This window comes from Podarcis bocagei, assembly GCF_964188305.1.
Source record: "Podarcis bocagei genome assembly, chromosome: 7".
Classification (NCBI taxonomy): domain Eukaryota; kingdom Metazoa; phylum Chordata; class Lepidosauria; order Squamata; family Lacertidae; genus Podarcis; species Podarcis bocagei.
The window spans coordinates 88,934,967-88,962,294 of record NC_138132.1 but is presented as its reverse complement, the minus strand read 5'-3'; the positions used below and the strand labels follow the sequence as shown (position 1 = coordinate 88,962,294).

The window sequence follows — 27,328 nt, the reverse complement described above, 5'->3', positions numbered from 1 at the left end:
GTTCTAACCACTAGGCCACACGGACTCTCCTAGAACCTTGGGCACTGAGGCTGGGAATTCCATGCTCTCAACTGCTGTTGCCTAGCAACGGAGCTTGGGACCGTTTGAAGTTCCTCAGCCCTGGACGTTGGCAGAGGCCGGAATTCCATGCTCTCAGCTGCTGTTGCCTAGCAACGGAGCTTGGGACCGTTTGAAGTTCCTCAGCCCTGGACGTTGGCAGAGGCCGGAATTCCATGCTCTCAACTGCCGTTGCCTAGCAACGGAGCTTGGGACCGTTTGAGGTTCCTCAAACCACGTTGGCAGAGGTGGCGTGTAGTAGCCTTTGCTCTGTCACTACAGGAGAATCATAGAAGAGTTGGAAGAGACTACAAGGGCCATCGAGTCCAAACCCCTGCCAAGCAGGAAACAGGAGAGGATGGCGTCCGAAAGACCCGGGGAGGAAAGTGTAGGTTGCCATTGCCAGGGGACCTAACCCTGGGACCTACTTGTATGAACTTTATTATGGTCACAGACCAGGATATTATGACCAGGATATATATTGTATGAACTTTATTTTGGTCACAGACCAGGATATTATGGTCACAGACCAGGATAAAAAAAAAGAAAGAGCATATAAATAAAGTAGCAGTGAGGATTTTTTTTAAAAAAAACCGATAATTGTTAAAGCAAATGAGGACAAAGAAACAGGCATAGGCTAAAACTAAAAAACAGGCATAGGGAGGGCTCCCCCTGCTTCGGGCGAGTGTCTGCAAGCCTTGCGCACCCGGCAGGAGGTCCCACCGGGTGCGCGAGGCTTGGGGCGGCAGCGGACTGTTTGCGCACACCTAGAACAGTGTTTCCCAACCACTGTTCCGCTTTAAAAAAGTCAAATTTTCGATTGGAGTGCCGTCACTAGATGCCCCCTGGGGTTCCCTCCCTCCCTCCCGCTCTGCGCCTCCCTCCTCCTCCTCCTCCTCCGGGGAGGCCCTTCCTGGCTCTCGGCCAAGGCTTGGCGGCTGCCACTCACTCACTTGCTCGCCCACCCGTCCCTCCATCCCTGCACCCGGCCTCTCCCCCTCCGTCCCCGGCGCGGGGGCTGCCGGGATCCGTAGTCCCCTCGCCCTTGGGTTCCGCGCCCGCACGGGGTGCGCGAACTACGTTTCCCAGCGTGGCCTGGCGGGCCGGGCGTTTTGTTTGAAGCGCTCTTCTCCCGGCCATGGAATGAGCGCAGCGGTGGCGGCCAGGCGGGCAGGGGCTCTTCCGCGCAGACCCCGCGCAGCCTGCCTGTGCCCCCGTGGAGATCGGGCGGCAGGATGGAGCCTGGGGATCCCCGCGGAGGCGGAGCGGCGGAGGCGGAGGCTGCCCCCCAGGTAGGGCTGCGTCGGGGGTTTTTTATTTTTGCAATGCTGCATCCGCGCCAGAGGGGACGCATCGGACCGCGGGGAGACCCCTTGGCGGGCGTGCAAGGCAATGCATGCGTGCAGGCGTTGCATGGAGTGCAGTGCAATGCAATGGCAACGCGGCGCCCTGCATGCATGCATGCAACTTCCACCGGCACTCCGGACTTGGCAGGTGAGGGGGGTCCCCAGTGGGCGGCAGAGAGAGCCGGGAGGGCGAAGGGGAGCCGGGGGGAGCAGCACTGCTCCCCGAGCCGAGCCCGGGGGGAAACTTTGGCGTCGTTGCGCCGGGTGTTGGAAGCGGAGGCCGGCGGGGGCCCCTCACCTGCAAAACCTGGTTGCCTCTCATATATTTCGTGCATTGCATTCATCGCCCGCTTTCTCCTCCAAGGAGCTCCCGGGGGCGCGCGTGGTTCTCCCCGTGTTATCCTCGCAACAACAGCCCTGCGAGGTGGGTCAGGCGAGTGGCCCAAGGGAGCACCCAGGGATTGTCCTGGCCAGGTGGGGTGATTTGAACCCTGCTCTCTGCCCGGTCTTCGTCCTCATTTAGCCCCCACATGTGCATGACTGTGCATGACTGAGGTTTTCCCCCCTCGTCTTGGCTATGGTGTGAGTCTGTGCTGTTAATTAATGGGGTTCTGCCTTCGGAGAAGATGAGCCAGCCCTCAAGGAGGTGATTATGTAATTTGCTAGCAATTCATGTCCCTCCCGGCGTGACGCTGCGCGCTGACGTCACGGGGCTGTAATGGTGGTGTGCCTCGAGATTTTTTTCATGAAACAAGTGTGCCTTTGCCCAAAAAAGGTTGGGAAACACTGACCTAGAAGCTTGGGGCGCGCTGAGCTCAGCACGCCCCAAGCTCCTGGTGTAGTGCAGCGATCCGCTAGCCCTGGGAGAGCCCCGCGGCTCTCCCAGGGCTAGCGGACTGCTTGCCGGCACGCAGAAGTTTGGGGCGCGCTGACCTCAGCTCGCCCCAAGCTTCTGGATTAGCGCAGGGGTCCACTAGCCCTGGGAGAGGTGCCAGGCTCTCCCACGCTAGCGGAGACCTTGCCGGCATGCAGAAGCTTGGGGCGCGCTGAGCTCCGCACGCCCCAAGCTCCTGGTGTAGCGCAGCGCACCTGGGGGGGAAATAAAATTTTTTTCCTTTATTTCCCCCCCAAAAATCTAGGTGCGTCTTATGGGCCGGTGCGTCTTATGGGGCGAAAAATACGGTATATTTCTGAAAACAGCATACAAGCAAAAGACGTTGCTTGCGCAAAGTGGGTAGAGGAACGTTTCTCCCCAACTCTCATAACTCTGGAACTCATGGAAAGTCTGGTATATAAGAGAGTAGCAAGTTCCCGCCCTCCTAACATTAGGAGAGGAGCTGAATGTCGGAAGATTTGGGAGAGACAAAAGAGAGGAGTTCTTTGTGCAGCACGTAGTTAAACTATGGGACTCAGAAATCCATACAGCAATGCTGAAGAATTTTCATGGATTTTTAAAATTACAAAAAATAGCAACTTGCTTCAGAAATGTGGAAGAGCTGAATTTAATTTTGGAAAAATGAGAAGAATGACATAGACAGTTCTTAGACAGTTCTTTCATCCATAGCCACAACCTTCCCTGCTACAGTATTGCAGCTCTATTTAAATTAAAGCAACAATTTAAAATATCCACATAGCTATTAGCATATGCTATTTTTGTGTGATGCTCTGCCCTGGACCATCTTTCCCCAACCAGCTGTTGCATGAGGCTGGCAGGAATTGTGCTCCAAAACATCTGGAGGACACAGGTTTGGGGGAGGCTGCCTGCTGACGCACCCCTAATAGCAGAAGGCCTCTTTGCAGCGATTCTGGTCTGAACCCCAGCGATTCCGCAGCCTGGGGAGCCTTGTGGGGAACTCCTGCAAGGCTCCACACGCTGCGGATGTCTGCCTGGCGCGGGGGGTGCTCTGCTTCAGGGCGCGCCACCCGCCGAGCGGCAGGCTGCTATCCGCAGCCTAGACATCCCTGCCGGACCTCCCGTAGGGCTGCCTAGGCTGCGGATGTGTTCCTGAAGCCTGGAGAGTGAGAGGGGTCGGTGCGCACCGACCCCTCTCGCTCTCCAAGCTTCAGCAAAAGCCTGCATTCGCCCCATAGGACGCACCCAGATTTCCCCTTCATTTTTGGAGGGGGAAAAGTGCGTCCTATAGGGCGAAAAATACGGTAAGTTATTTTTGAGTCCCTTTTTAATGCATGGTCTCCCTAGCAAGCTCTCTGCAGCGCTACCATACTGCAAATAGCCAACAAAAATATTTGAATAAAATACAAGATTAAACACGGATAATGGATGGATAAAAACTGATAATTAAAACAGATAAGAACTAAAAAACAAACAAAGACACACAGTTAAAACAACTGTAAGAGCATAAGAACTAAAAGACTGGCAGTTAAAACAATTGTAAGAGGCTGCAGAGTAGAAGCCTCTGAAATAGAGGACAACTCACAACATTAGAAACTGCTGTGCAAATATGGTTAAAACAGACATTTGAAAACAATTCAAAACAATAAATTTAGAAACAATGTTGTAGTAAAGGGGCTCTGGCCACTCACCCCTCCCTCACCTGCCCTTACCCTCCACCTGGGTCAGGTTTCTGGAACGGAGGCCGGCAGCCACTTACTTTTTGACAAGACAAAACGCCACAGAAATGGTAATGCTGCCACCACTCCCTCGTCTCAGGGCACCCGGAGGCACAGTCCAAGGGAGAAGACTATGCTCCTTTGTTACAGGTTGCCCCACTCTGCAAGCTGCTTCCACAAATCTGCAGGCAGAAATTCATCAGGTATAGCGTAACCAAGTACCGTATTTTTCGCTCTATAGGACACACTTTTCCCCCTCCAAAAATGAAGGGGGAATGTGTGTGCGTCCTATGGAGTGAATGTAGGCTCCTTGGCTTCGCGGCAGCGCGCCTGAGGCCTCCAGCTTTGCTCAAGGGGCGCTGCGCCTTCTTCCTCTCTCCCTGTGAAGGAGGGGGTGCTGCACAGAGAGAGAGAAGGCTCAGCACCTCTTCAGCGATGTGCCTGTCCTGGCTTCTGCCTTAGCCCTGCGCAGCCTCTTCGGGCAGGGGGAGCCTTCATCCCGCTGCCCTGAAGAGGCTTGGCGCGGCTATCCCAGAAGCCAGAACAGCTGCACGGTATCCCAGAAGCCAGATCCCTCTTGCTGTTCTGGCTTCTGGGGTTCAGAATAATTTTTTCTTGTTTTCTGCTTCCCAAAACTAGGTGCGCCCCATGGTCCGGTGCGCCCTATGGTGCGAAAAATGCAGTAGTCAGGCGTTGAACTTAGATTTTCCCTCAGATTGGCACATAAGACAAAAGAAAGTTTCTATTTAAAAATTTTATTTTAAAAAACACAAAGTTAACATGCTTAAAAAGCAGGCACATAGAATAAAATATAGACATTGTTTAGTATAGCTAACTAAGATACTCACTTCTAAGAACAAAGACAGAGATAGGATAGTTTCAAAGTCCTTCAGTGGATCCGCATTACAAAGTCAACAGGAATCTCCATTACAAAGAGACACTGGACAGCTGCCAGCAAGGTGGTACGCGAATTGCAGGTTGCAGAGCGCGCTTTCTCAGTTGTTCTTAGGATCTTTATTCACAAATCTCACGTGGAACCAAATCTCATGTGGAACCAGCTCTGCTTCAGGGTGCCCCTCGCGCTGGGCAGCAGGCTGCTATCCGCGGCGTGGGGAGCCTTGCCGGGAACTCCTGCAAGGCTCCCCACGCTGCGGATGTCTGCCTGGCGCGGGGGGCGCTCTGCTTCAGGGCGCCCCGCCCGCCGAGCGGCAGGCTGCTATCCGCAGCCTAGACATCCCTGCCGGACCTCCCGTAGGGCTGCCTAGGCATTAGGGACTTTCTTGCATTTGATTTTATGGAAGGCTCTCTTGGAGCCTTTTTGGCTTAAGAGAGGGGTACAAATGCTCTAAATGAATAGAAGGATGAATAAGGTCTCTAAGGAAATGGAGGATAGAGATTTTCAGTTTGTTTCCCAACCTACCTCGTCGGTGCTTTCCTGATGAACACAAAAACATGAATGGGTCTGATCCATTCTTCACATTCTGACGTTCCTGTTTCTCTTTTCTCTTTTCTCATGGACAGGGAGTTGATTTTGAGGAAGAACAAAAATCGGAAATCAGTCTGGAAGATGGGGAGGATCGTCCTCCAAGGTAATCCTGTGCTAATCCCCTCCCCCATAATCTATTGCTTTTTTAAAAAAACACCCGGTCCATTATTTCTATGGTGGTGATGGTGCTTGGGGTCTTTGAAGGATGGGAGGCAATAAACCCTTTTGACAAAAGTGCTACTCCTGTCTCCCCTCAGCATCCCAACCACAGCTTCTCCAGCTGATCTTCCTCCTGAAAGCGACGAGGACCAGCTGAAGGACAGACTTGCGGATGTGGTCAGAAGGATGAAGAATGGGAGGATCCGAAGGAAGGCGCTCCAAGATCTTTCCGCCTTCCTGCAGAAGATCCAGGAATATGTGAGTTAAAAGTCTGGTAGTTTTTGTTGTTCTCTTTGACATCTGGCGGGAGGGCGTTCCACAGGGTGGGCGCCACTACCGAGAAGGCCCTCTGCCTGGTTCCCTGTAACTTGGCTTCTCGCAGTGAGGGAACCGCCAGAAGGCCCTCGGTGCTGGACCTCAGTGTCCGGATAGAACGATGGGGGTGGAGATGCTCCTTCAGATATACTGGACCAGTGCATCCCCCCCTGTGGAACATGCCCCAGCCATTTTGTTGGCTGGGACCCACTCCCCGGCAGCCCTGACCCCTCCCCTTAAGATCAAAATAAAATCTTAAAACAAAAACAAAACAAAACAAAAAACCCCAGGAAATAAAACAATACAAACAAAAAACTGTAAAAATTACAAATCCATCAAAATCAAACAAATTCCCAAGCCCAACCAAACATCTACCCCACCCCCCACATACAAAAAAGTCAAAAGGGAGACTTCTGGAACGCCGCAGCCACAGGAAGGAGCGCGAGCCTGCCCTTCGTGGGAGTCTCGAGCAACACGGAGGTCTAGAGAGGTCACGAAGGCTCCGTGAACCTCGTAACCCCAGGAGGATTATCCTGAGGGTCAAGGTACCCAGCGACGCTGTTTAAGCTCCCCTGTTTTGTCGGCGTTTAGCAGGGTTTGAGCTGTAGCACAAAGGGGATGTAACAGACTCCGTGTTGTGAAGCCTCAGGCTCCGTGTGAAAGCGGTGAGCCTCCGACAACAGTCTTAAAACTGGGAAAAAGCAAACCAGCTAAGCTGAGGGAAAGATTAACTAAAGAACCCAGCGTAAAAGGATTACAAGAGGTAAAAGGCGAAGGAATCCACTACCGGTGGTAAGAGAAAATGGAGTACAACGTAAGGCTGGGAGAGAGGGAAAAATAAAAAAAGCTGCTGCTAAGTGGCTGTAGAAGAAAGACCTCAGATACAAAGTATAAGGACTCTGAGGCAAAGTATTAAATGAAAATATCTTAAGGGACTAGAAAGAAGTGAAAGGAATTTTTCTGTTCAACTTGGCGAGATAACAGCGCTAACGACCGGGAGGAGATTGCAGGGGCGGTTTCTTGGCAATTAACCCCTTTGCATGCCGTCTGTGAACATGGTCTGAGTCAAGCTGCACATGCTTAGAGATTTTTATTATTTACTTCTCTTTGTTACTCACACCTCTCATATTGGAACAAAGGACAGAAACTGCTATTTTACTTGGGCCAGTTAAAAGAGCGAAAAACAGATCGATAGCAGGAGGAGGGAAGACACGGAGAGGCAGCGCCCTCCCAGTGACGTTTGGGAGGAAAAAAGAGATTTGTTTGTTTGGAGAAAGCAGTGAGTTTACGTACAAACACCTTACTTCCTGTTCTTCTTCACGATAAAAAGAGTTATAACTTAATATTTCGGCTGGAGAAGAGGAGGTTTACTTTACTTGTTAGATTAATTCACTGCTACAGCGGAAAGAGACTGAGAACGGAAAGCGTAATCAGGACGGCGGGTCAGGACTTTTTGATATACACAAAGCTTCTCCCCCCAGGAGATGTCCTAATTTGGGCTTGCCCCACACCCATATGCCCGTTTTTGGACTAAGCCTCACCCCACACTCTGTTTAAGTTCCAGGGGACTATTGGTCGATGAGATCCAAGCCAATGGTCTCAGCAATTTTGGCGGTTATTCCTATGTCTCTTATATAGTCCTTCTATGAACTCTGCAAGTTATTTTTCTTTGCTTTGTGCCACGTGTCGATATTTTGGTCACCCTCTTCCCCTCCCCATTGTTTGACTACCTTCATCTTGATCGCTTCTCCCTATCCTTCCAATAGGAAGTACGATACCTCCTTATTTTTTGCCCCCCCCCCAATGGCAGATAACCAGTAACTTATGAGAGCAGTTGTCGTGTGGTGCGGGGAGAGAGACAACTGGTCATGAGATCCTACGGAAGATAATAGATCTAGGACCTGGAAAGATTACAAGGCGCCACCGTGTGAGAGCGGAGGGGACTACTGTGGAAGGAATCTTCGGGAAGAAGAGAGAAAGCCAGCAGGGGGTTTCAGTGACTGCCAGGGGAGGGAGAGTTTTTCAATATGAAAAAGGGGGTGGGAACGCCATCAGAAAGGAGGCCATCCAGACAAGAAGATGGGAAGCAGGGGAGGGAAATCAAGGACTATGACAGTTTAATGGTTGAGATAAGGAAGGAATTTAAACATAATGAGCAATATATTGAAAGAAAACTATTGGAAGTACAAGATACGTTGGACAAAAGATTGGAGAGGGTGGTGGGAGAATTAACAGGAAAAGTTAAAGATCTATCGGTAAGAGCCAAGGTGCTCGAGGACTCAATGAAAAGGATGCAAAAAGACACGAAGGACAGTAAGAGGGATTTGGACAGGATTAAAGTAGAAGTTAAGGAGATAGGCAAAGTACAGGAAGAATATTCCTGTATTCTTTTGGAAGCCGCCCAGAGTGGCTGGGGAAACCCAGCCAGATGGGCGGGGTATAAATAATAAATTATTATTATTATTATTATTATTATAAGAATTGTTGGATAGTATGGCAATGACCCAGATGAGACAGAATCAAGCAAATTTGAAATTTAGAGGGATCCCAGAGGAGACAAATGAGAACATAAGATTTAAAATGGTGAAAGAGCTGGCAACCTGGTTAGATAAAAAGGAAGAAGAGATAAGTTGGCAAATATTTTTCGGATAAAAACAAAATCAGCTAAAGCCAGGGGGAAAAGATTGCCAGGAGATGTATTAGTCATGTTCAATTCGATGGATATGAGAAATGAAATACTGAAACAGAATTATAACAAAAGGTTATGTATTGGAGGAAATCCAGTTATCATATACAAAGAGATTTCTTCGAGATTTCTTCGGAGGGATGTCTACAAAAAATTAACCAATTGAAGAAAAATGGGATCCTATATAGATGGGAATTCCCGGAAGGAATTTCATTTTATTTCAAGGAAAAAAGATTCAAACTGTCCAACCCTTCAGAACTAGAAAAATTTGCAAGAAGATATGAGAAAGAACTCGGAAAGATGTGGGGGGGGGGAGGAGGAGGGTGAACGATCGGGGAGTGGGGAAGGAGGCGGAGAGAGTGGAGAAGGAGAGAGGGAGACAAATTCAGGAGAAGAAAGGGAAGGAGAAGAGATAGATGATAGAAAACAGTAGATCTAATCTAGACTTGTTATCTTATTATTTGTATACAAGTGATGGCTCTAAAAGTCTTGACCTGGAACGTGAACAGACTTAACAATAAAAATAAAAGGAATCAGATTGTGCACATTCTACTAAAAAAGAACCTTGACTTAATCTGCCTACAAGAGACTCATGTAATAAGAAAGCATAAGAGAATTTTAAGCAATAAGAGACTAGGATTGGATTTTGTGGCTTCAGATAGAGTTAAGAAACAAGGAGTGGTTCTATATATAAAGGAAAAACTTGATCCAAAATTACTGTACAAAGATGAACAAGGGAGAATGATTGTAGTACAGATTATGTTTCAAGGAGTAAAGATTGTTGTTGTCGAACTATACACACCTAACGACAGAAAAGCAGCCTTTTTCTCTGAATTAGGTAATAGGTTAACAGAGTGGATGGATCAAAAAAGGATAGTGATGGGTGACTTTAATGGGGTGGTGTCACCGAACCTGGACAGATCAACAAGAAAACAGGGTCTTTTCCAGGGAGTCTTCTCTTCTCATGAGGTGGCCAAAGTATTGGAGCCTCAGCTTCACGATCCGTCCTTCCAGTGAGCGCTCAGGGCTGATTTCCTTCAGAATGGAGAGGTTTGATCTTCTTGCAGTCCATGGGACTCTCAAGAGTCTCCTCCAGCACCATAATTCAAAAGCATCAATTCTTCGGCGATCAGCCTTCTTTATGGTCCAGCTCTCACTTCCATACATCACTACTGGGAAAACCATGGCTTTTACTATACGTACCTTTGTTGGCAAGGTGATGTCTCTGCTTTTTAAGATGTTGTCTAGGTTTGCCATCGCCTTTTTTTTTTTTTAATAAAATTTTTATTGGTTTTACAAAATTTTAGAAAACAAACAAACACTTAAAAGGACAAACATACATGTATAATTTCATCACCTATTTTCATAAACCTCTTTTCTCGGACTTCCCCATACCCCCCCTTTCTGCATCCCAATGTCCATAATTTTATAGCAACTCCCAATTGTTACTTTCCAACCTCTGTCATCTTAGTCCTCTCCGTATTCTGACCTTGTATCACTGTATCCCTTTGTTTCTGAGAACCACAACACTTTAACATTCATTAAGTTTATAATAGTCCTTAAGATAACTTTTAAATTTTCTCCATTCTTCTTCCACCGTCTCTATTCGTTGGTCGTGGATTCTGCCTGTCATCTCAGCCAATGTCATATAGTCCATCACTTTCATCTGCCATTCTTCCAGAGTGGGTAGATCTTGTGTCTTCCAATACTTCGCGATAAGTATTCTTGCTGCTGTTGTAGCATACATAAAAAAAGTTCTATCCCTCTTTGACACCAATTGGCCGACAATGCCCAGGAGAAAGGCCTCTGGTTTTTTAGGAAAAGTACATTTAAGTACCTTTTTCATTTCATTATAGATCATTTCCCAGAAAGCCTTAATCTTCGGGCATGTCCACCAAAGGTGGTAGAAAGTGCCTTCAGTCTCATTACATTTCCAACATTTGTTATCGGGCAAATGATAAATTTTTGCCAGCTTGACTGGGGTCATGTACCACCTGTAAACCATTTTCATAATATTTTCCTTTAAGGCATTACATGCCGTAAATTTGATACCGGTGTTCCATAACCATTCCCAGTCAGCTGACATAATGTTATGACCAACATCCTGTGCCCACTTAATCATAGCCGATTTGACTGTTTCGTCCTGTGTATTCCATTTCAGCAACAAGTTATACATTCTAGATAAATTCTTAGTACTGGGTTCTAACAATTCAGTTTCTAGTTTTGATTTTTCCACCTGGAAGCCAATTTTCCTGTCCTGTTTGAAAAATTCCATTATCTGATGATATTGAAACCAATTTTGTACTTTATGTTTCAATTTCTCAAGACTTTGTAATTTGAACTTATCTCCATCCTGTTCCAAAATTTCCCAATACTTCGGCCATCCGACCTCCATATTGAGTTTCTTCACTGCCTTGGCCTCCACTGGTGACACCCATCTAGGGGTTTTGTTTTCCAACAGATCTTTATATCTTATCCAAACATTGAACAATGCTTTTCTAACAATGTGATTTTTAAAGGCACTATTGATTTTGTCATACCATAGATATGCATGCCAACCAAAAGCATTATTGAAACCTTCCAGATCTAAAATGCCTGTGTTCTCGAGGAGCATCCATTCTTTCAGCCAGCAAAATGCTGCTGCCTCATAGTACAATTTCAAGTCCGGCAGGGCAAAACCCCCTCTTTCTTTAGCATCTGTCAATATTTTAAATTTGATTCTGGGCTTTTTGCCCTGCCAGACAAATTTCGAAATATCTTTCTGCCACCTCTTGAAACATTCCATCTTATCCAGAATCTGCAAGGTCTGGAACAAAAATAACATTCTAGGCAATACATTCATTTTAATCACTGCAATTCGGCCTAACATTGACAATTTCAAATTTGACCATATTTCTAGATCTTTTTTAATCTCTGACCAACATTTTTCATAATTGTCCTTGTACAAATTCACATTTTTGGATGTCAAATAAACCCCTAGGTATTTAACCTTCTTGACCACCGTCAACCCTGTCTCCTCTTGGAATTCCTCTTTTTCCATATCTGTTAAGTTTTTTCCTAAAACTTTGGTTTTTTGTTTATTCAACTTAAATCCAGCTACCTGGCCAAACAGTTGGATTATTTCTAAGACCCTTTTCGTACTAGTGTTTGGCTCTTGCAAAGTCAATACTAGGTCATCTGCAAATGCTCTTAACTTATACTGTTTAGCTCCGACCTGCACTCCTTTAACCTGCTGGTCATTCCTAATCATATTCAGCAACACCTCCAGAACTGAAATAAAGAGTAATGGGGAAATTGGGCACCCCTGTCGTGTTCCTTTTTCTATCTTAAGTTCCTCAGTTATTACATTATTTACAATCAATTTAGCTTTTTGTTCAGAATATATTGCAGCCATACCATTCTCAAAACCTTGGCCTACCCCCATCCCATGAAGATTCTTCATCATAAAGCTCCAAGAAATATTGTCAAAGGCTTTCTCCGCGTCCACGAAAATCAGTACTGCTTTAGTATTTATATTCACCTCTAGCTTTTCCAAAATGTCTATTATATTCCTTACGTTGTCAGCTAGGTGTCTTTTTGGAAGAAAGCCTGCTTGGTTCTTATGAATCTTTTCCATCAACACTTTTTTAAATCTTTTTGCCAAAATGTCTGCAAAAAATTTGTAATCCACATTAAGTAGTGATATTGGGCGGTAGTTCTTCAATTGGGTCTTTTCAGTCTCTGTCTTTGGTATGAGTGAAATATATGCTTCTTTCCACGATTCAGGTGCCCTTTTTCCCTCAAGGATCTCATTACAAACTTCTTTTAGTGGTTGAATCAACCATTCCTTCAGCGATTTGTAGTATCTGGAAGTCAGTCCATCTGGTCCTGGAGATTTGCCCAGTTGCATATTCTGAATGGCAGCCTCTATCTCTTGTTCTGTTATTCTCTGGTTCAGATCCATCTTACTTTGATGAGAGATTTTTTGTAATCCATATTTATCAAGGAATTTGTCTATATCTTCTTCGTTTTGCGGGCCTTGAGTATAAAGTTTTTTGAAATAACTCAAAAAGCAATTTCTGATTTCATTGGGTTTAGATATATTTTTTCCATCCACTTCTAGGCTTGTAACTGTATTTAATTTCTGCCTTTTCTTCAGTTGCCATGCCAGAAGTTTGCCACATTTATTTGCTGATTCGAATGTCTTTTGTTTCATTTGCTTTATCTTCCATTCAATCTCTTGGTTCATCAATTCCATATATTGTGTTTGATATAACTTAATCTCTCTTAAAATCTCCTGGGACTTTGGTTTTGTTCTTAATTTTTTCTCTCCTTCCTTTATCTTTTCCAAAATCTTTTCTTTTTTCTCATTTTGTTTTTTCCTCTTTATTGAGTTTTGTTGAATCAAGAAACCTCGCATCACCGCTTTACTTGCGTCCCAGATCACTCTTTTCTCCACGTCGGCCCTCAAATTTATTTCAAAATAGTCTTTTAAAGTTTTTTGGGCCTTCATAAGGATCTCCTTATCTCGAAAAAGGGTGTCATTCATTCTCCATCTAAATTGACCAGTTGTTGTAAGTTTCATCTCCATTCTCACAGCGTTATGGTCGGAGCAAGTTTTTGGGCAGATTTCCACCTTCTTAATCTTTGGAGCCATGCCACTAGTAATCCAAATTTGATCGATTCTGGTCCAGGTCATCATTGCTTGGGAGAAAAAGGTTCCCTCTCTCTCCAGAGGGTTCCTTGTTCTCCATATGTCTATCAAGTCCATGCTTTCCGTCATTTCAAAAAAGGTCCTAGGAAGTCTCCCTTCCTTAGTAACTGTTAGTCTTTGTGCCTTGTCCATGTTAGTGGAGACCACACCATTCATGTCTCCCATGATTATCATATTGTAATCCAAATAGTCCGTCAGGGTTTCATGAAGTCTCTTGAAGAAGTCAGATTTACCTTCATTTGGTGCATAAATTCCAACAACCAAAAGTTTTTCTCCTTGTACTTGTATCTCCACTGCCAGGTATCTCCCTTGCTCATCTTTAAACATCATTTTTGGGGCCCATTTCTCTTTCACATATATCACAACTCCTCTTTTCTTAACTTTGTCTGATGAAATAAATTCTTGTCCTAGTCTTTTATTTATGAGTAGTCTCCTGTGGGCTCTAGTTATATGAGTTTCTTGTAAGCATATCAAGTCCAGTTGTTCTCTGTTCAAAATATGAAATACTTGTCTTCTCTTCAAAGGCCCATTGAGCCCATTACAATTCCAGCTAAGGAATTGCAGAGCCATCTTGTTATTTTTCTGACACTCCTCCAACAGCTCCAAGTTGTTGCTCTTCTTCTGATGGTGGTGGTTTTTGTCCAAGCGAGAAATTCAGGATGTCTAATGCTCTCCTCTGTTCTGCAATTGGGTCCACAGTCCCCTTCTGCAGGTCCTCCTGATTTCTTCCCAAAAATTTGTCTTTGTCTTGAATTGTCTTTATTTTCACCTTCTTTCCGTTGTAATCAAAAGACAGTCCTTGTGGGAATTCCCACCTGAAGCGGATGGAGTTTTTCTTTAACAGAAGAGCTAAATCCTTGTAGAAGTTTCTTAAATCCAAGATATATTTTGGGATGTCTTTGAAGATCTGTACAGCTGAGTTTCCAATTTGCAAGGCCTTTTCAAAATGTAGCCCTAATATTTTGTCTCTTTCCTCCTTAGATCTAAATGTAATCAGGCAGTCTCTCGGGGTCTTTCTGTCCTGCTTTTTGCCCAGTCTAAAAGCTGTTGTAATTTTAAATTCGTCTTCTTCCAGATCCCAGCAGTCAACAAACTCCCGTGTCAAGTATTCCACAAGGTTGTCTCTTTCGTTCTCTGGAATCAATCTTAATTTCAAATTTCTCTCTTTTCTCTGTAGTTCCCACAAGGCCAAAGTTGCGTCATGCTCATGAACCTTCTTAGCAATCGGCTCTAAATTCTCTTGTGTCTCTCCAGCAATAGCTTTCGCTTCTTCGGCAATTTTACGTGTGGTAGAATTTTCCTCCACCAATTTGTTTATAGATTCTGTATTCTGGTTTAGTCTTACTGATATTTCTGTTAATTTTTGTGTATTTTCTGAAGTCTGTTTTGTCAGAGACTCCAGAGATTGATTTATTTTAAGCAGAGCTTCTGTCACAGCTTCCATAGAAACAGCTGTCCCTTTTTCTTGTCCTGTTGTTCCTGCAAGTCCGGCAGTTACGCCTGAAATTGAGCCTCTTTTCTTTGTCTGTTGCTGCTGCAGCTGTTGTTGTTGTTGTTGCTTGGTCTTGGCTCTTGTGACTATCTCTTCTTGTGAGCCACTCATGTCAAGGTCGTTTCCCACGGGAGCTGTTCCCCGTTGGAAAATTCCACTGTCTTAAGCCGTGCCAACCTTTACTTTACCCTCTAGGGGGAGCAAATCAAAATGGCCAAAAAATAAAATGTCCAAATACAGAGACAAAGGGGAATATCCAAAGATGTAGAGAAATTAACGCAATTAAAGCAAGTATAGCTGGAAGCTTATAGCTGCAAATTGCCACAGTTTCCCAATAGATACTGTTTCGTCTTACTCTGATGTACTGTAGCCAAACAGTATATAAACTTTGTATCACAGTGTAACTTTTACAGGAGAAAGTCAGTTCAGTGTCCTATTGTCCTAAAAGGCAGACCGTTTCATGCTCTTAAATGACTGAGGCAGCGGAGGATTTTTCTTTTAAATAAATCATGCAGTTACCAAAGTCTCTTTCACCTCCCCTCTGCCCTGCTAGCTAGAGGGGAGATCTAAGGTCCAAATGTCGGGTTTTATTAAATAAAAACAAAGTTTTAACGGATGCAGGTTTAAAGTTCCGTTGCTTTCGCTTTCATGCAGTCGGGGGGAGGCAGACTTCCTTGATTTTAACCTCCCCGCTTTCAGCCCGATTTTCAAATTTTAAAGGGTCCCAATTCTTTTTCTGCTCTTACTCACGGGAATTCAGTCCAGATTTTCTTTTCAGGAAGGAATCGGCGCTCTCCGCTTATGGCGACGTGGCTTCACTCCGCAGGCTGGGTAGCGACTCTCAGCACCGCGCTCACTCCCGATGCCGCTCCGGAGCCTTTAAAAAGGCTCTTTCACAGTACCGGGGGGCGCAAAGGTGCCCACCGAATCTCCTTGCTCTCAGGCTTCAGCGCCTGAGATTTTAGGGGTCCCCCGCTCGCCGTAGCGGGTAAGACCCGAACTTGCGGAGCAGTCCTTCTCCGGAGCTCGGAGGTAGGACCGCCATTAAGCGCTGGCACCGACCGGAAGCGCCTTTCTCCCAAGGAGCAGGCGTCTTTTAATTTCGTGACTGCTGTCACCATCTGCACTGATCATGGAGCCCAAGAAAGTAAAATCTCTCACTGCCTCCATTTCTTCCCCTTCTATTTGCCAGGAGGTGATGGGCCCAGTGGCCATGATCTTCGTTTTTTTGATGTTGAGCTTCAGACCATATTTTGCGCTCTCCTCTTTCACCCTCATTAAAAGGTTCTTTAATTCCTCTTCACTTTCTGCCATCAAGGTTGTGTCATCTGCATATCTGAGGTTGTTGATATTTCTTCCGGCAATCTTAATTCCGGCTTGGGATTCATCCAGCCCAGCCTTTCGCATGATGAATTCTGCATATAAGTTAAATAAGCAGGGAGACAATATACAGCCTTGCCGTACTCCTTTCCCAATTTGGAACCAATCAGTTGTTCCATATCCAGTTCTAACTGTAGCTTCTTGTCCCACATAGAGATTTCTCAGGAGACAGATGAGGTGATCAGGCACTCCCATTTCTTTGAGAACTTGCCATAGTTTGCTGTGGTCGACACAGTCAAAGGCTTTTGCATAGTCAATGAAGCAGAAGTAGATGTCTTTCTGGAACTCTCTAGCTTTCTCCATAATCCAGCGCATGTTTGCAATTTGGTCTCTGGTTCCTCTGCCTCTTCTAAATCCAGCTTGCACTTCTGGGAGTTCTCGGTCCACATACTGCTTGAGCCTTCCTTGTAGAATTTTAAGCATAACCTTGCTAGCATGTGAAATGAGTGGAATTGTGCGGTAGTTGGAGCATTCTTTGGCACTGCCTTTCTTTGGGATTGGGATGTAGACTGATCTTCTCCAATCCTCTGGCCACTGCTGAGTTTTCCAAACTTGCTGGCATATTGAGTGTAGCACTTTAACAGCATCATCTTTTAAAATTTTAAACAGTTTAGCTGGAATACCATCACTTCCACTGGCCTTGTTATTTGCAGTGCTTTCTAAGGCCCATTTGACTTCACTGTCCCCTCTATTATTTATAATAGTACTTGAAGTACTCACTAAGAGACTGAGAGAGGCAGCAGAAGTGAAAGGGATTAAGTTAGGGACTAAAGAACATAAGATAAAAGCTTTCGCGGATGATATTGTATTAACTCTAGAAGACCCGAAAAATAGTATGAAAGAAGCCTTGCAAAAATTTGAAGAGTTTGGAGCGGTGTCAGGCCTCAAGATTAATATAAATAAGACTAAAATGTTGACTAAAAATCTAAATAAGGAAGATATTGTAGAACTAGAACAAAAGACGGGAATTATGACAGCAAAGAAAGTGAAGTATCTTGGAGTGTGGATATCAGCGAAAAATATTAACCTATATAAGGATAATTATGAAGTCACTTGGAAGAATATTAAGAAAGATCTTGAAATATGGGAGAGATTGAGATTATCTTTTCTGGGGAGGATAGCGGTTATCAAAATGAACGTTCTCCCCAGAATGTTATTTTTGTTTCAAACCATTCCAGTATTAAAAGGTTTAAAGCAGTGTAAAGAGTGCCAAAGAGCCTTAGCGAGATATATCTGGCAAGGCAAAAGACCACAAATAAAAATGAAAATATTGGTGGATAAAAAAGAAAGAGGGGGATTCTCTCTACCGGATCTAAGTTTATACTATGAAGCGGTGTGTTTAGTGTGGTTGAAGGATTGGATAAGATTGGAAAATAGGGACATCTTGGACTTGGAAGGTTTCGATAACAGGTATGGGTGGCACGCGTACCTGTGGTACGAAAAGGTGAAAGTTCATAGAGGCTTTCTAAATCATATTTTCAGGGGACCACTATTCCAAGTATGGGAAAGAAATAAAAATATATTGGAAAGGAAGACACCTTGGTGGATTTCACCAATTGAGGTGTTAACTATAAAAAAAAAAATATGGAAGGGAAGAATGCCACCTATGAAGAACTAATTTGGAAGACAGATCAAGGGATTAAACTTAGACCATATGAAGAGATAAAAAATTTATTTACTGGATGGTTGCAATACCACCAAGTAAATGACCTGCTAAAAGAAGACAAAAAGAAAGTAGGATTTGAAGATAAAAAATCTAAATTTAATGTGGAAGTTGTAGAAGGTAAGAACAAAACACTGTCAAGGATGTACGATATTTTGCTGGAGTGGTATACTAAAGATGAGGAGGTGAAGGAGGCCATGACTAAGTGGGCGATAGACATTGGATATAACATCGACTTTGAGAGGTGGTTGGAACTATGGAACAAGAATATGAGATTTACGGCATGCACGGCACTAAAGGAAAACCTGTGGAAAATGATCTACAGGTGGTACCATACACCAGTGAAATTAGCCAGGATTTATAAGTTGAAGGATAAAAGATGCTGGAAATGTAGAGAGGTAGAAGGTGACCTCTATCATATGTGGTGGTCGTGTTGCAAAGTGAGAGGCTTTTGGGAATTGGTCTATAATGAACTTAAAAAAATCTTGAAATATACATTTCCCAAAAAGCCAGAAGCTTTTTTGTTAGGAATGGTCGGTAAAGAAATTAAAAAAGAAGATAAGATCTTGTTTCTATATGCCACGACAGCTGCAAGAATTATGTTAGCACAAAATTGGAAATTAGAAGTAATACCCAACATAAGTGAGTGGCAGGTTAAAATGATAAACTATGCTGAGCTTGACAGAATATCAGGAAGATTAAGGGACCAAGACGAACAGAAATTTCATGATAATTGGAAGAAATATTTAATGTTTATGGAATCTAAAGTTCAGGTGACACTGGCGGGGTTGAAATAACTCTAACAGCGGGAAAGGCCTATGTAAAAGAGTTAAAAAGTACACGACAATACAATCTATTCGATACTTACCAAAGGAGTGGAGGGAAGTCCAAGGCACAGTTGAGACTAAGTCAGTTATGTATTTTATTTATGATATGTGAAGTGGATATAATTTGTATAAGGTATGTGGTGGATTTGTTGTTTATGTTCTTCCTGTATATATGTGCAAATATGAAAAAAAAAATTATGAATCAAAAAAAAAAGTCAAAAGGGAAAGGAAAATTTTAAAAAATTTTAAAAAGAACTCTGCGCCTCTCCGGGTCCTCCTGGGCAGCAGCAGCAGTGACAGCAACTGTCCTTGTGAGGCTTCAGGCCCCACCCTGGGCCAGGTGGTGAGTGGCAGGAGCGGGGCCCTCAGGCAATCACCCAGGGGAAGCATTGCAACCATGCAGGGCTGTCAAGGCCTTCAGGCGGCTCCTTCTAGGCCCACCCTGACGATCAGACATCCCAGCACATACCCAATTTGGAGAACAGAGCTGGGCCATAGTGAGTAAGACGGCTGAGAAAAGAAGGAAAAAAGCAAACATCAGGAAAAGAGGGGTGGGAAGTCAAAAAGAAATGGTTTTTTTCTCTAGAGGATGCTAAATGTTTTGGAATGTTTGGAAGATTTAATAAAAATGTTATAGGGAAAATGGTGGCGGGTTGCTTCTCTTATCAGTCCCTTCTCTGGCTTTCTTCTCAGCCATCGGTAGCGCTTCCTGCATCCTCCCTTGGCCAGCTGGTGGCCATTACCTGTCTTTGTGCGCTGGATCCGGACCTGGAGTGCGGGCAGAGGGCAGCAGAGGCTCTCTGCCATCTTCTACCCATCCTGCGGCGCAACGAAGGTAAGACTGGAAGAATGCATCCCAGCAGTGGCGTAGCGTGGGTTGTCAGCACCCGGGGCAAGGCAAGTAATTTGCGCCCCCTAACCCGTGGATTTTAGCACTCAAGTGCGAGCGCGCCCTCGGATTTTTCCGGTAACACTTGACTTTATAGAATCATAGAATCGTAGAGTCGGAAGGGACCCGATGGTCATCTAGTCCAACCCCCTGTGGTGATGATGATGATGATGATACATTTTATTTATTTATTTATTTTTCAATCAAACCTTTATTAGGCATTATGCAAATAAAACCATAGGAGAGAAAATAACATGTAAAAGCCTTGGAATATATATAAAAAGGCAGCAGTTGACTACATACATATATATATATATACATATAGAATCAGTGGTTTTCCTTCTTAACCTGCTCCTTGGAGGACTGCTACCAAAAACTCGGCTACCCCCGCCGTTACCCTTTGGTCAACGTCGGATAGGCAGAATGCCACACATTCACCTTGCTGGGGTTCCAGACCACCCAAAAGAGGGGACAGCACGCGTTGACGGAGCGTACTGTACAGTGGGCAATGAAAGAGAATATGCTCTACAGTGTCCGGGACATTCATAGAGCATCTGCAGAATCTCTTGTTTCTAGGGATGTTTTGATATCTTCCCCAGACAAATGCTGAGGGAAAAACATTCAACCGGGCCAGCATAAAAGCCCTACGTTGGGCTGGGATTATTAATTTAGTGACGTAATTGGCTCTGCTATCTAAGATATTTAAATCATAGAATATGGGGGAGCAAATTTTGTTTACAGCTGCCATAATATTTTGTCTCTCGACATCCTTTAGTCTAGTTAGGATATTATGGAAGATGTGTTGCTCATTAGAATTGTACAGGGGCTCCAGCTCGATGCCTAAAGATTCAATCTTTTTTTCGAGGTACTGATACCATCTTGATTTGTAGGAGTCTTTGAGCAAATCAGCGAGCAGGCTTGATGGAGGGCAGCGAAAATGGCAGCGTAACCAGTACTTTATTGAGGTGGACCAGGCCCAGTATTCCATTGTGTGTATGCCTATTTCTGCACACATTGTTTCATATTTGATCACAGCTGGGAGTCCAAGAATACGTCTCAGAAAGCTGGAGTGAATCTTTTTTAGGTCACTGTTATATGCTTGGACCCATAGCAGGATTCCATAGAATATCTGGGCTTGCACTTTTGTTTGAAATATCTGATTGGCCGCAGGAATAAATTGATTACCTTTCTGAAAATAAAAACGGGCAACTGCTGATGAGGTGCACTTTGCCTGTTTTATGGCATTTGTGCGATGATTTGCCCACCCTAAATTGCTCTGGAATAAGATTCCCAGATACCTATAGATTTTCACTTGTTGGATTTCTTGCCCTCTTATTTTCCATTTCTCTAATTTCCAACCATTCGAGAAGACCAAAATTTTTGTCTTCTCATAATTTATAGAGAGTTTATTACATTCGCAGTAAAGGATCAGAGAAGATATAAGACGTTTCAGACCCAAGCTCGTTAATGATAGTAGGACTGTGTCGTCTGCGTATAATAAGAGAGGAACTGGTTTCTGATTAAGTTTAGGGGCATGTGATTCTATTTTTTGAAGGTGATCTGGCAAGTCTGATAAAAATAAATTAAATAGAAAGGGGGCAAGAATACACCCTTGTTTTACCCCTTTCGAGTTTGGGATGTCTGATGAAAGGTGACCTTTGGTGTTAAGTTTGACTTGACAGACATTGGAAGAGTATAGATTTTGTATTAGAATCAATAAGCGCTGATCAATTTTTAGTTCTGCGAGTTTCCTCCACAGCTTTGGGCGGTCAATTGAGTCGAATGCACCACGAAAATCTACAAAAGCAGCATATATCTTAGATTGCCTTTGGGATCTGTATTTTTCAACCAAATGCATAAGTGTAAGGCAGTGGTCTAATGTAGAGCAACCTTTGGAGAAACCTATTTGTTCTTTCCCTGGTAAATTTAGATTTTTCATCCAGGTAAGGAGTTTAGATAAAAGGTGCTTAGCGTAGATTTTCCCTATCACTGATAGTAAGCTTATCGGTCTATAATTCCTTGGTTCTTTTGGGTCGCCATTTTTAAAGATTGGGATAATTATTGATCTTAACCATATCTCAGGTATGATCCCATCTTTGTCTATGAGAGTAAACAATTGAGCTAAGGGTTCTGCCCACCAATCTATATAGGTCTTGAATAATTCTATTGGTAGACCGTCTGGCCCAGGAGATTTCCCCGATTTGAAATTTTTAACTATCTCTCTAATTTCCCCTTCTTCTACCCTTGGCCACTCCTGGAGTTTATTGATTTTGTTTTTAGTGGTCTTATTTCCTTTAAGTTCACTGTGTAGATTGTTAAATACAGATGTAAAGTATTGGGACCATTTGGATTCTGCAATTGGTGGTTGGGTTAGTTGATTTTCGGCTTTCAATCCTCCGTGTACTAGGTTCCAGAACGCTTTGTTGTTTTTACTCTGAATTGAGTCGAATAATTGTAGCCATTTTTGGGTTGCATATTTCTGTTTCTTTTCGGCCAGAATGTAATGATATTTTCTTTTTTCATCAAGATAAGAGGGCTCTAGTTTAGTGCGATTATTTTTAAATGTTTGGCGCAGTTTTCTTTTTAGCTGGAAACATTCATCGTCAAACCAGGGGCTAGCGCTATGTTTGAGTACCCAAACTTTAAGTGGAGTACTAAGCTCATTTTATTTATACCCCGTCCTCCCCAGCCAGAGCCGGGCTCAGGGCGGCTAACACCGGTAAAATTACAATAGAAACATAATGGGGGGAGGGACCAATTTAAAATACAGGTTAAAATGCAATTTGAAAAGCAGCCTCATTTTAAAAGTAGCCCACAAATCAAAACTGTAAGGGGAGGGAAGACATAAGGGTCCCACTGAGTCCAAACCAAGGCCAGGTGGAACAGCTCTGTCTTGCAGGCCCTGAGGAAAGATGCAGGACCACGCAGCTGTCCCGTGCGGGGATTGAACCTGCAACCTTGACATCCCTATTTCCATAGGGTTCGGGTTTCCGAGTGGCTAGGGAAACCAAGCTGGATGGGGAGGGGAAGCCACAAACATGAGTCTGACCAAACTGCGGGAAGCAGTGGAAGACAGGAGTGCCTGGCGTGCTCTGGTCCAGGGGGTCACGAAGAGTCAGACACGACTAAATGACTAAACAACAACAACAACAACAACAACAACAACAACAACAACAACAACAACAATGTATGAAGTTACATTGAAAGACCTACATTGGCTCCCTGTACGTTTCTGAGCACAATTCAAAGTGTTGGTGTTGACCTTTAAAGCCCTAAACAGCCTCGGCCCAGTAGACCTGAAGGAGCGTCTCCACCCCCATCATTCTGCCCGGACACTGAGGTCCAGCGCCAAGGGCCTTCTGGCGGTTCCCTCACTGCGAGAAGCCAAGTTACAGGGAACCAGGCAGAGGGCCTTCTCGGTAGTGGCACCTGCCCTGTGGAACGCCCTCCCACCAGATGTCAAAGAGAAGAACAACTACCAGACTTTTAGAAGACATCCGAAGGCAGCCCTGTTTAGGGAAGCTTTTAATGTTTGACGTATTAATATTTTTTTGGAAGCCGCCCAGAGTGGCTGGGGAAGCCCAGCCAGATGGGCAGGGTATAAATGATTTATTTTTATTTTTATTAGACACCCCCAAGCCAAGGAGATAAGCAACTCTACAACTTCAGAAGTCATCTGAAGGGAAGTTTTTTAAAATGTTTCATGTTTTATTATATTTTTATCCAAGGTGACTGGGGCAGCCCAGTCAGATGGGAAGGGTATAAATAATAAAATTATTACTATTATTATTATTATGGAATAGGGCGTCTCAATTTTCTTTGATGAAATGTTGCAAGGTATTCCGATTAATGCTTTTTATAGGATATTGGACACGGTGCGAGTTTATGGCTGCCAAGTATTGGCCTGAAAGGAAGCGCAGCCGCGTCAGGGAACTGCTGGAGGATGGAGCTTGCAAGTGTTAGAATGCAAAACGCGGACAGGTTCAGGCACGCAAGAAGGTGGGGGAAAGCGGAGGCCGGATGGCTCAGTTTAAGAGCACGGCGCTGATAAGGCCAAGGTTGCAGGTTCGATCCCTTGTAGGGGGGCAGCGGCGTATTACTGCATTGCAGTGGGTGGAACTAGATGACCCTCGGCTCCCTTCCAGCTCGACAGATTCTATGAAAGCGCATGGAGCGCGGAAGTTGCATTGCAAGTAGTACGCGGGGGGGCGCAAGGATTGCAGAGAGAGGGGGGGAGGGAGGGGGAACTGGCCCTCTGCTGGACAACTGACCCGGCCGGGCTCTGTTTCCCAGGGAAGCAGGAAGTTGAAATCCAAAGTTGCGGAAGCGGCCTGCTCCTTCTTTCACGGAGGGAAGCGTTCCTGCAGATGCGAGAGGAAGCGAGGAGGCGACGAGGTGAGGCTTTGGTGAGGTAGGGAGAGGAAAGACGGGGGAGGGAACCCAAGGAGGATTTGCACGAGAGGGAATGAAGGGGAAACGCGCCTCCCACGCGGAGCACTTTTCCCCGGGAAATGCACGGGGTGGGGTCGTGGCTGATCCGTGCTGCGCGCTCGCGTCGTGCGGCCCAAAGTGCTGCAGGATCGCCAATGCAAGACCCCCTTTTAAAACCTCCCCCTCACCCAGCTCTGGAAAAAAGGGGGAAGGGGATGGCGTCGGCGTCGGGGTGCGGAGGCTGCCCGTGCCCGGCCAGGCGTCGGTGGCGGCGTCAGCGCTGCTGCAGCGGCTGCTCCTCCTGCGAGCAGTGAGTGGAGCGCAGCCACAGCGGCGGCGGGGGGCGCGCGCGCTAGGGCGCAAGGCTGGTGGCGGCGGCGGGGAGCCGGGCGGAGGAAGGAACTTGTCCCTTCCCTCTGGACTCGCGCCCCCCGCAGATGTTGCGCCCGGTGCGGCTGGCTCCCCTGGCACCCCCCACACTATGTCACTGCATCCCAGCATGGGGTGGGGGTGAGGAAGACCCGAACTAACCCTTTGGCTTTCCTTTGCAGAGACACTGGAACGAATGTCAAGGAACCAAATGCTTCTCACCAGAGCTGAGGAGGTCCTCAAATCCACCGGAGGACCGGTTCCTGAACTGTTCATGGATAATTGTTACACTCTTGCCACGGTAAGTCGCTGTCTCTCAAGCCACGTGTTCTGGCTTCTGCAGAGGCAGCACCTGGGCTTCTGCTCCCCAGCCCTGCCCTGTGGGCATCTCTGACCTTCCTCTCTCGCTTCAGGTCTTTGGCGCCTTTCTCCCTGCGGAGGAGCTCCTGGAGGCCATGTGCTTCCTGGCCAGAGACCTGGTTGTCGAGAGCAGCTTCAACCCATCGGATATCTCCCATTTACTGCACAAATTCCTCAAGCAGTTTGGCGGCACAAAAGTGGAGGTAAGGCATCTGCAAAGGTAGGCGGGTAGAAGATTCTCTGCTTGGTGTAGGGGAGGCAACCTCCTGCCATTGGGTGGCCAGGACACATGTTAGTTGAGAGGGGCCTGGCAACGTCAGGACGAGAACCTCAGCCAAGGGTCCTGAGAAACATGGGTTCAGGGAGGGGGAAGCCTCCTCCTTCTGGGAGCAGACTGGAGAGGGGAACTGGTGCCCTGGACCTGCCTGGGTCCAACACTCCCCAGGACCCTGAGTGGTACCTTGGAAGGAAGAGGCTATGGTGGCACAGGTCAAGGGTCCCTCTTTCAATGAGGGATGGAGGGATCCGCCTGCAGACAGCCCCGCTTCCTTGTACTCTCCAAGCAACTCTCTCCTTTTCTCTGACAGGTGGAGGTGCTGCTGGAGGCCTTCTATAAGATCAGCCAGGGGCCTACAGTGGAAGGCAGAGACATGGCCGCCTTTGCTTTCTCCATCCTGTCACACCACCACCTGACGAAAGTGGTGGAATATCTCCTCCAGTTTCCCTTCAGGTATGGAGCCCTCCAGGTTGTACTGGGCTAAGGGGAAGGTTGGCAAGCTGCAGGGCTTGCTCAGAAAGCCCTTGCTGCCATTTCCTCTCTCTGGAGCATGGCAGCAAGCAGAAGACTTGAATCTGACCATTGCTTTTGTTTTTGCATTCACAGAGACTGCGAGAGAGTTTGGAAGGAGGTTTTACCAACGGCCAATCCAATACAACTGATCCATCTCATGGCCTATCAGATTACCCAAAGCCCCTCGGAGGAATCTGCCACCCAAGTGGTAAGGACCAACCACCTGCCTTCTGGCTTCCTTCTTCCCAGGGTAATATCTAGGGGTTCCCGTATTCTGCAGAAAAGCAGGGAAAGTGACTTGCACCTCTCTCTCTTCCAGCAACATCTCACCAGCCTGTTGCACGCCATCCTCAGGATGGAGGAATACAAGGTAACTGTGCGCCGGAACTTCTCACAGCTGCTGATCGCTCTCCTGAGGATGGTTTTCAACTTCCATTACAAGCAGGAATTCCTCGGGTGAGTAGTGTGTTCCAAAGAGACCAATGGAGTCCTTACCCCTTCAGCCTCGGGGGGGGGGGGTTTCATTCCAGCTTGGTTTTCCAAGGGAGGCTCTCCTTCAGGCGGCTGCTAGGGAGGAAGGATGGGGAAGGAATTTGAGTGTGTGGCAATGACCCTCCTGGTGATCATGGCCTTGCTTTGCTTCCAGAGGGGCTAAGGGAGTTCTGCACCTTCTTCTTGGCACCACTGGAGAGGAAGTAGAGACGGCCATCGTCGACCAACTTTTCTGCCGGGAGAATTTCAGCCAGGGGTTGTCTGCCATGGTGAGGTAAGAGGAAGAAGACGGTAATCTTCCCCAATGGTCTGGCAAACGGAGCTGAAGGCACGGGGTTGGACTGTGTCCCTGTTTGCTTCCTGCGGTGTCTTTCCCTTCCTTACCAAGATCTGCTTCTCCATTTCAGAGCTATCGTAAAGCAACGCTGGTGGATCCCTCCCATGGTGGATGATATCATCGCTGATCTCGAGGGCCGGGCATTTGCCAGGATGCCACAAGTTGCGGCACCTATCTACATTGAGGTGTGGGGGACTGAGGTGCAGGAGGAAATGGGTGCAGCAAGGAGGCCCTGGCTTGGTTTCGGTCGAGTGTTGGACTTTGTGTTCTTTAGCTCCCTTTGTGTCCTTGGTTCCGCAACCAGCCTTCATCAGAATTTGGACCTTGCAGTTGCCTTTACCTTCCAAATTCTGTGGGTTATGTCAAGGCTACTTTGAGCCTAAGGACTGTTGCCTGTTTTAGTGCTCCTCAGAGTAGACCCGTTGGATTTGATGTACATGGCAAACTTTGGTCCATTCACTTCAGTGGGTTTGCTCTGTGCAGAATTGCAAATGGTGGGTAAAAGGAGAACGTGCCTCAGCCTCTCATCACTGAAGGGTTTCTTTCTCTTTGGGCCTCTTTAGCTGCTCAACTGCCGTCTGGAGGTCTATCCCTATGAGGATACACTGGAGTGGCTCCTCAACTGGCTGGAACATGACTACCTGCAAGTCCGGAAGCTCAGCATCAGAGGGATATCCCGGCTTCTGGACTCTGGCATGGCAAGTGATGCTCAGAGGGAGGGAGGGAGGGAGGGAGGGAGGGGGGTGCAGATCTCGATTCCAATCATGGCCCAGCACTCTTTTGCTGGCGCACTACTGAAGAGCCTGTGCTAAAAGGCGTGAGGCATTTCAGACCTTTGAAAAGATTCTGTTTTGTGTAGGATCCTAAGCATCTGCGAGTCTTGCTGCTGGTTTCCCTCCATGATGCAAAAGCCGATGTCCTCCCAGAGTTCACAAAGCTGGTATACCATGCCTACTTCTACAAGAAGCAGGGAGAGGAAGGGCTG

At 46.0% G+C, this 27,328-nt stretch overlaps 1 protein-coding gene across 1 annotated transcript; it reads left to right on the top strand.

Annotated features, from left to right (window-relative positions):
* Positions 1-5,466: 5,466 nt before the first annotated feature.
* LOC308590831 (uncharacterized protein) lies at positions 5,467-26,521 on the top strand. Its single transcript, XM_081201077.1, has 9 exons — positions 5,467-5,563; positions 5,718-5,877; positions 19,369-19,510; positions 24,547-24,665; positions 24,778-24,927; positions 25,312-25,454; positions 25,608-25,722; positions 25,834-26,280; positions 26,414-26,521. Exons 2-8 carry the CDS (start codon positions 5,806-5,808, stop codon positions 25,972-25,974), a joined length of 882 nt encoding a protein of 293 aa, XP_081057203.1. The 5' UTR covers positions 5,467-5,563; positions 5,718-5,805; the 3' UTR covers positions 25,975-26,280; positions 26,414-26,521.
* Positions 26,522-27,328: the final 807 nt, after the last annotated feature.

What these genes read in the sequence shown, in the direction of transcription:
- LOC308590831 (XM_081201077.1), top strand. Translation starts at nt 5,806, where the DNA reads ATGAAGAATGGGAGGATCCGAAGGAAGGCGCTCCAAGATCTTTCCGCC. An exon ending in CATCCTGCGGCGCAACGAAG is followed by an intron (nt 19,511 to 24,546) that starts GTAAGACTGGAA and finishes TTTCCTTTGCAG; the next exon opens with AGACACTGGAACGAATGTCA. An exon ending in TTGGCGGCACAAAAGTGGAG is followed by an intron (nt 24,928 to 25,311) that starts GTAAGGCATCTG and finishes TTTCTCTGACAG; the next exon opens with GTGGAGGTGCTGCTGGAGGC.